Source organism: Pelobates fuscus, chromosome 5 (genome assembly GCF_036172605.1).
Source record: "Pelobates fuscus isolate aPelFus1 chromosome 5, aPelFus1.pri, whole genome shotgun sequence".
NCBI classification, from domain to species: domain Eukaryota; kingdom Metazoa; phylum Chordata; class Amphibia; order Anura; family Pelobatidae; genus Pelobates; species Pelobates fuscus.
In genome coordinates, this window is record NC_086321.1 from 244,191,126 (window position 1) to 244,200,829 (window position 9,704).

Below are 9,704 nucleotides of genomic sequence, written 5' to 3' on the forward strand. Positions count from 1 at the left end.
CCAAACACTGTGGAACTAGATGAAGCGTGGTAGTTCTCACACAGCCAGCAGGAGACAATAAAAACAACAGATAACATAAAAGTCCATAAAATGTCCAAGTAATGTAGTCCAACGCGTTTTGTCCAATGGGGGGACTTCCTCAGGGATCTGGAGTGCTTCTTCTATGGACAAGCTTCTTATACTGTTAGTAATCTTCATTAATTCAATCCACATGTCGGCGTGTGTTCCATCCGTGGAACACAGTGATGTGTATGCTGTGCGACTCAGGGAAGAGACATATGACGTAGACGTGAGAAAATTGCAATTTACAGATAGACATACAACGCATGCGCACAGACGAACGGAAAAAAGGAGCCAAACGCTATGCGCATGTGTGTAATGTCTTTCGTCAGTAAGGATAAACTAACTAATATCTTTCCTGTCTTGCGGCTGGTCACAGCCACCGCACAAAGCGGCCCCACGGCAAATGTATTGCAAGTTTTATATGCTTGTTGTACCATGTTGCAGATTGCAGCCAGACTTGTAGGAAACTTTTAAAATCTACTGCTCAGAACCTCTTTTTCAGGGACACCAGAAAGTATTTCCTTATTAATTAATATTAAGTGTTCCAACTACAAGCCAAGTTGAATATTTATTTATAAAGCTATAACATAGATCAGATTGCTATGAACAGACCCGTGCAAAAATATGTGGTGTTAGTGCGAGTTTAGACACAATGGCCTCAATTTATTCTTTCCAAAGGATTCATTCAATACTATTAGAAAAAAATTCTAAATGATTTATCTACAAAAATTCCTGTTGATATTAATGGTGACTTCGGTTGATAAATTATTTTCCTTTGTTGTCTTTCTTTCAGGAATATTTTTCAAGATATTCTTCACAGAGACACATTTGTAAAGTCCTTTTTGGAGCAGGTATTTTTATTGTATCTTAATACAATGTGTGACATTTCTATCTACACGCTGATTCACCATTGCAAAGTAAATTTCAAATTCAAGGTATAAATAGCCAAACTAAAAAACATGCACGATGACTTGGAGAATGTTTCCAAAGATTTCCAACCAGTAATAATGGAACCTTGCCTCACCTATGGCTGCAGGTATCACTCCAGCTTAAGCCAGCAAAGTCTGTAACACTCTCCACTGAGACTGAGAAGTAGGCCTTAGCTATGCTACTGGTTAAACTACTGTCCTTGAATTTGAAATTCACTTTGAATGCTAACTTTATCAAATAACTGCTAGTCTATATACCTGTTAACACAATACTATCATTTTATCGTTTAGAATACGTTTGTGGAATTTTAGAAGTATTTTGCCATATTTGCCTGGTTGTCGTGTGTCATGGAGTAGGCAAAACAAATTATCTAGTTAATAAACAAATGTTACTGCTAGTGAGTGCTTTGAAAGCCCACTCATGTGATATTTGGTAAAACATCAAGTAAGAATACATATGTTAGTCCAATTGTTTTATATATTTTTAAATGAACCGTCTCATGCATATACTTAAATAATAGTAACACTGTAACATTATGAATAAATATATTTATTCAACAGGAGCAGGGGGGCTAAACAGCTAAATAGACCAATAGTGTCAAGAATACACGTTGGTATTCCTGACACTATAGTGTTCCTTTAAGGTACTGCAGAGTGGGACACGTGGGAAAGGAGAAGACCGATTCTCAGGTCTAGTTCTTCCTCCACTAAACAGGCAAAGAAAAGTCTTCCTTTTAAGAAAAATTGGGAGCGGGGATCATAAAATAAAAAATATATATATTTGCCAGATCTTAAAGCTTCAAGTTTAACATACTAAATAGGCCTAAAATGTATTTACCACCACAAACGAATGCAAGCAAAATTTTTCTTTCAAGGTTTGTACACTGCATGGAGCGTCGGTAAATGTGTGAATACAGAGTTATATTTGTTTGGAGAGTTGGTATGTCTGAATAGTGGGTACATTTCTGTGGAGGGTTAATGAGTATGAACATTTAGGGATGCAGGTGTGTAGAAAACATGTGTTTGTGTCCAAGCATGTGTGAATGTAAGAGTGTATAGTTTTGTTAAAGGAACACTATAGGGTCAGGAATAGAAAGTGTATTCCTGACCCTGTAGTGTTTAAAATGCAGTTGGCGGGGGGCGTGGCCAACTGAGAGACTGAACGGACGTCTCCTAGCAAGGCTCCGTGCTTGAGAAATAAAAACGAAGCCCTTTGGCCGAAATATACAACTTGCCAGCAACCACACTGCACCCCTCAACAGCAGACACGATGGGGCGAAAAAATAAGAAGGCTCAGCGCCCGGAGGCACACCGATCCCAAGATATAAGGATCTCCTTTGAAAGACCCGTGCAGCGGCTGCAATACAAGATGGCGCCGGAAGCCGGCACTGAACAGGGGACGTCGGAGGATTCCAACGAGGAGGATGTAATCTCCACGCCACAGTCAGGCGGAGAATCCGACACACCTGAGTCGGATGAAGACTCAGCCCCTGCTACAAAGGGAGACATAAAGAGGCTTCTGCTAGACCTCAGAAAGGTATGGAGGGAGGACTTACAGAAGGTCCAGAAAGAGGTGGGAGAGGTCCAAAATAAAGTCCGGGCTATAGAGGCAAAAGAGGCAGCCAGAACCACCCAGATGCAGGAGACCAAGGCACAGATGGAGGGCTTAGCATCTCAGGTGCAGCAGTTACACCGCACGGTGACAACACTAGAATCGCGCCATAGGCGCAGAAATATACGCCTAAGGGGGATACCAGAAAACATAGACACGGAGCACCTATTACGTTATACACAGACCCTCATAGACTCACTGGAAATCAAGGGGGGGTCCAACCCACCACTGATCTCCTCGGTATTTAGAGTCAGAAAATCCCCGGCGGCGCCAGAGGGAACCTCCAGAGACGTCATAGCGGTGACACGAGATATAACAGCCAAGAACGCGATCATGACGTTCTCCAGAACGCAGGGGAACATAACCCACGAAGGAATCCCAGTGGCAATCTATAACGACATCCCGTTCCCAGTGCTGGCAGAAAAACGCAAATTGGCACCTGTGGCAAGGAAACTACGGGACCGCTCGATAAAATACCGCTGGGGGGTGGAAGGAGCCCTGGAGGTGACAGCTGGCGACATGACTTATACACTGACCTCGGCAGACGACCCCGAAGAGCTGTACAAACTCCTTGAAGCAAGCCCACAACAAGGACAGGAATGCCCGCCACTCAGTAAAAAGCAGGCAGTAGAGAGACGGGTTCAGAGACTGGCCAAACCATCAGAGGGGGCTACATCCTGGCGCTGAGCTACAGCAGTTACAGCTACAGCAGCGTTACGGCATTGCCTACTCATAAGACCCCACGACAGCGGTGATCAGAGACTTTCAAATCAACCACTACTATCTTAATATATAATGGCACAGTTGTGTTTTACTCATGATTATGTTACCCATATGCAATACTACAAAGTTATGTCTTACTCATGAAAATTCAATAAAATACAAATTTAAAAAAAAAAAAAAAATGCAGTTGGCCCTCTTGCTCCCCTTAGAAATTGTAAAAGCTCACCTTTAATCTACTCACCTTCAATTCTGATGATGTCTGTCCAGGGGGTGGGGGCAGAGCCAAGTGTTGCCCTGGCAAATCAGCATCTCCTCATACAGATGCAATAACTCAATGCATCTCTATTGGGAAAGTTCAGCGTCACCATGCAGACCTTTTTTTCTCTAAAAAGGCAGTGTTCACAGCAAAATGCCTGCAGGGACTGACTTTACTCACCAGAACAACTGCATTAAGCTGTAGTTGTTATGGTGACTATAGAGTCCCTTTAACCCCTTAAGGACCAAACTTCTGGAATAAAAGGGAATAATGACATGTCACACATGTCATGTGTCCTTAAGGGGTTAAAGGGACACTAGAGTCACCAAAACAACTTTAGCTTAATGAAGCAATTTCGGTGTGCAGATCATGTTCCTGCTGTCTAGACATTTCTTTGCCATTTAAGAGTTAAATCACTTTGTTTATGCAACTCTAGTCACACCTACCTGCATGTGACTTACATAGCCTTCCTAAACACTTCCTGTAAAGAGTCATCTAATGTTTGCACTTCCTTTATTGCAAATTCTGTTCAATTAAAAATTTCGTATCTCGCTCAGTTAATAGCTTGTTAGACCCTGCAGGATCCTCCTGTATGGAATTAAAGTTCAATTTACAGAGCAGGAGATAAAAACATCTAAAGTAAGTTATCGAATTGAAAACAAAACTATTTTGTTTTCATGCAGGCTGTGTCAGTCACAGCCAAGGGAGGTGTGGTTAGGGCTGCATGAACAGAAACAAAAGTGAATTGATCAGTGAGACTGCAGAAGCATGATCTATACGCCAAGGCTACTTCATTAAGCTAAAGTTGTTTTGGTGACTATAGTGTCCCTTTAACCTAGACACACAAGTGCTGCAGAATGAAGTGTGTTTTATGCTTACATGTGCTGCACTAATCACCCCAATAAGCACCTCAGTAACATTTACTGATGTCTAGGAAAGTGAAACTGACACTTTCAGAGCACTGACAGTTCTGCATTAAGGGGTTGTTAATAATATTTTTTTCCTTAATAAGTTAATTTACTTGCATGTCTTCCATTATGGTTGAGGAAAATATAAAGAGAAAGAGATATACATAATATTTGCCTGTGAGTTTAATAAAATGTTGACTTATCATTACATTAGGAAAATTCTCTAATTCCCTACCTTAAGCAAACATATTTGTATATGGCCAGTCCACTTGCACAGTGTATATAGATGGAATGAAATTTCCTACTCTCGACTGTCGTATTTGTATATGATCAGTCTGCATTATACAGCCTAGCAAGTTTTAATATCTGTTCTGTCGGAAGAAATTACACATGGAAATTGCACAGAGGCACCTTGTTCAAATAGAACATAAGTGATGTGTTGATTAAAACTCAGCCCTTCAAAATTTTTACTGAGCTGTACAATAATCATAAACAGTTTCTGAGCATTTAGGTTCTGGCTGGTTTTGTTCATCTGTCTCCTTATGTGTCTTTAAACTTATCTACACAGTGAATGTGTATTTAGTGTTTTTTTTATATACATATCTATTTCTACACAAACAAATTGCATCCTTTTTATTTTTGCATAATTCACCTTTTTTTATGCATTAGGTCTTCCAGTTGAAACCTAACTTATCCCTAAGAAGCACATTCCTGGCACAATTTCTGCTAATACTTCACAGAAAGGCCCTGACCCTGATTAAATACATAGAGGATGACACGTAAGTTCATAGATTTTACATCATTAAAACACTATATATATAAATATCTCTAAAGATCCTAAGAACAATCCATTTTGATCATCATTTAATTTTTTATGTATTTAATTTGATTGTGTGTAATATTAGATATTAATATGCAAATATGATGCATCTGTTAATAAACTAAAGTTCCTATAAACTAGTTCCAACAACAGATGCAATTCAAAGTTATTTGAAAAGGGGCTCAATGCCTGGAGGAACTCTTATGGATTCTTTTTGTGATCAATTTTGTTTTCCCCATATAAAAGAAGAATATATTTGTTAGGATCATAGTAGTATTTGAATTTTTTCCCATGATCATTTTAAAGATTAAAATTATTTGTGTTTGTATGTCTTTCAGACAAAAAGGCAAGAAAATCTTTAAATCACTACGTAGCTTAAAAACAGACCTGGATCTGACAGTAGAGGGCGATCTAAACATTATCATGGCTTTAGCTGAAAAGATTAAGCCAGGGCTTCACTCCTTCATGTTTGGAAGGCCTTATCACATCAGTGTGCAAGAGAGAGACATGTTAATGACATTTTAAAAATTTCCACAATTATGCTGAAAGTTATACTGCTTCTGTATGGACATATCCGACATTCTATAAAGTGCCAGGATTCACATGGACAGAGACAGTCACTGGTATTGGGGTTTTTTCCATCCTATTATGAAGGTGCCTCATTTGTTCTAACATACAGAAAATATTGAAACCGTGGAATCACTTTGCATGTTGTCATGTCTGCTGTATGATCTGACCATTCTGATTATTAGTAGACTGAGTATATATGAATGTGCTGATCTTTTATGTTTTTGTGCTGAACACAGATCAATGAGAATCTAGGCAGAAGACTTAACCAGAGATATTTACAAAAATGTGAAATTACACAATATAATTCACAATGTATCTGGTTTGTATAGCTTCTGGAAGTAAAATGTATTATGTTTCTTAAATTTTATTTATAAAAATGATCAAAATGTGTACAAAGCAATTTTTTTTTATTTTTATTTTTTGAGGTATTGTCATCCATGTATATATTGAGGTATGTGTTAAGACAAATCTTTACATTGTGTAACATTTTTGTGCCAGCTTGCATAAGTACCTTTATGATTGCTGTGTTCTTGGAATAAAGATCTTTGTGCCTAATTTTTGTGTCCCTAGCTCAGAACAGTATGCATTTATTTAGAATAATTGCTGTGCTTGGAAAGAGCAAGCTGATGTTTAACCCCTTAAGGACATAGCTTCAAACGAGTGTCTGTCCCTTAAAGGGACACTATAGTCACCAGAACAACTACAGCTTATTGAATTTGTTCTAGTGAGTAGAATCATTACCTTCAGGCTTTTTGCTGTAAACACTGTCTTTTCAGAGAAAATGCAGTGTTTACATTACAGCCTAGTGATAACTTCACTGGCCACTCCTCAGATGGTTGTTATATATCCTTCCTGGGTCATGGCTGCCTAAAATGAGTGCAAACATTCAGTATCTCCTCTCTCTGCATGCAGACACTGAACTTTCCTCATAGAGATTCATTGATTCAATTCATCTCTACGAGGATATGCTGATTGGCTAGGGCTGTGTTTGAATCATGCTGGCTTTGCCCCTGATCTGCCTCCTTGTCAGTGTCAGCCAATCCTATGGGGAAGGATTGTGATTGGATCAGGCTACTACTTCTGATGATGTCAGCAGACTGCTTGTTTTTCTGAGTCTTACAGCATGCAGAGTTACAGCTTCAGGCTTGAATACAGGAAGATTTTTACTATATTTATGGAGGCATGAGGGGCCAAGGGGGGCTAGATGGTGGTTTTAACACTATAGGGTCAGGAATACATGTTTGTGTTCCTGACCCTATAGTGATCCTTTAAGGACACAAGCCATTTTTGCTGTTTGTGTTCAGCTGCAATTTGCATCTCTCTCATTTATTGCACCAACACATATTTTATACTGTTTTTTAGAGAGAAATAAATGGCTTTAATACTATGTCACACTTACATATAAATTCTCATTAATTATAAAACAAATGCCAAAATTTTTTATTTAATTTAACACTTTTATTTTTAACACTATTACTATTTATTTGCCCCCACATTTTAGTGTAGGACCCACCAATAATGGGGTACTTTGAAAGTAGTGGTGGGCTTAACAACATATGGCCATATGGTGGAACCAAATCCCCATATTTATACTTAGGCATTTTAGTAGCCTTCTTTGTTTTGATTTTTTTGTAGTCTGAGTGCGCCGCAACTATTTATTCTCTCATTCATGAAGTTTTGGTCACAGCAGCAGCACCTTTCATACAAAATTCAGGTCTCGGGAGTGCCCCCTATCCTCTCTCTGTTCATATGTCTCATTTTGTGGCATTATAGCAGTTTGACTGTTCAAACTGGGCTTCCATTTCGAAAAGCAGACACTCCAGGGTATCTTATATAGTGTATATTGTGCCTTACCTTGTCACCATTTTTTCACCAATTTATGTCAATGTTTATGGTGATGGAAAAAAAATAGCATTTTTGCTGGGTATTTTTTACACTTCATATGTGCCACTGTCATAAAATCCCCCAAATTATGTTTACTTACATCTTCTGAGTAAAACAATATGCCCAATGTATGACCTAGACACTATTTTTGAAGTTACAGTGCTGCAAAAGACTTGAAAGGTTTTTAAGTGTGAATTTTCATAGATGGTTTTGATGGCTTTAGCAGGCTACATATTCCAACTACACCATAAAGGCATACGATTTCTTAAAAAAAGACATCCCAGGGTATTTCAAAAGGCATATTTTGAACCTTAGCGTTGGACATTTTTTCCGCTAACTTGTACCAAGTGTAGTTGTAATAAGCATTTTTTCTGCCTTTTTGACACACAAAGTGAGTTTGCACAGTATATTTTGCAAATCTTATGTGTGCTACAGCTGTATAATATTTCATATTTTGCTCAGCTATGTTGTCTGAGTACAACTATACCATGGTATGTACCTTTGACAGGTATATGTGGATGTTGAAGAAGCACATTTGAGACAGTTTTTTGTTTTTTTTTTAACTTTGACTTTTTTGGCTCTCTCCATGTCCCATTTTGGAGTGGTTTAGCTGGTTGGTTATTCAAACTACCCCACAAACAAATAGCATTTTTACAACCTCGTGATAACTTCACTGGGCACTCCTCAGATGTCTGTTAGAGATCCTTCCTGGGTCATGGCTGCCTAAAATGCATCCAAACATTCAGTGTCTCCTCCCTCTGCATGCAGACACAACTTTCATCATAGAGATACATTGATTCAATTCATCTCTATGAGGAGATGCTGATTGGCCAGGGCTGTGTTTGCTTTGTACTGGTTCTGCCCTGATCTGCTTCTTTGTCGGTCTCAGCCAATCCTATGTGGACGCATTGTAATTGGATCAGGCTACCACTTCTGATGATGTCAGCAGACTGCTTGCTGGTCTGAGGCAGACAGGGCAGAACCAGCAGCTTCAGGCTTGAATACAAGTAAGATTTTGCCATATTTAGGGAGGCATGAGGGGGACAGGGGGGCTAGATGGTGGTTTTAACACTGTAGGGTCAGGAATACATGTTTGTGTTCCTTTAGCGTGGGATCATTTTTTTCGCTAGTTTAATCCAGGTGTAGTGGTAATGAGCATTTTTTATGTGTATTTTTACTTTTTTGTACGAATACCGAGTGAAACTGGAGGAGCGTTAACCACGATCGCGGCGATCTGTTCACTTTAGTAAATGGCGGAAATTTTCCATCATGCATCCTTAATGGTAGGACAAGCATGAGGGAACATTTCCGTCCAGCATCGCAAAGGGGTTAATTGCTCATATCTGCTTTTAGTAAGAGCTATCATATTTGTCACATATTGTGAACAGAAATCTATTAAAAATGTTTGGATCAACCAAGGGGTATTTCCAGGAGAAAATTGGATATTTGGATAAAATGTAACATTTCTTGTACACATAAATAACCATGGTATCACAAACTTTAAATTAAGAAGAAACTATCCTGCCTCAAGCTAAAGACAGCAATTTTATACATGTCTGCATCCATTTTCCTTGTATTACAGTGTTTGGATATTCCTATTTCTAGTTATAGTGAAAAGAACACTGTAAACTCCATAACTACTACTGGTCACTGTAGTGGTTATGATGGCAGGAATGGCCTGGTGCCCCAATGTAAATAGTAAAACCGTTTCCAACAAACTGTTGCTTGGAGTGTTCCTTTCATCTTTCCCTACTGTGTTTCACTCAGTCTATTCTGTCTGTTTTAAGAATGGTTGTGTTAATTCCTGCTTTAGCTTAGGTTCCTATTTAGTTGTATGGTTTTAGTTTTGGGTTAGTTTGAGAGCATGCCTGTAGTGAGGTACTGTGACACGGTTGTGCCTTTTCCCATAATTTATTGCTAGACCTATATGTCATGTGTA

At 38.9% G+C, this 9,704-nt stretch overlaps 1 protein-coding gene across 1 annotated transcript in view; it reads left to right on the plus strand.

The window, feature by feature from the left end:
• Positions 1 to 6,436, plus strand: part of C9orf72 (C9orf72-SMCR8 complex subunit) — a 44,699-nt gene extending 38,263 nt beyond the window's left edge. The window contains exons 8-10 of the mRNA XM_063457229.1: positions 857 to 914; positions 5,161 to 5,270; positions 5,650 to 6,436. Of these exons, the coding sequence (XP_063313299.1) occupies positions 857 to 914; positions 5,161 to 5,270; positions 5,650 to 5,836 (355 nt within the window). The 3' untranslated portion in view covers positions 5,837 to 6,436. The remainder of the gene's footprint in view (positions 1 to 856; positions 915 to 5,160; positions 5,271 to 5,649) is intronic.
• Positions 6,437 to 9,704: the final 3,268 nt, after the last annotated feature.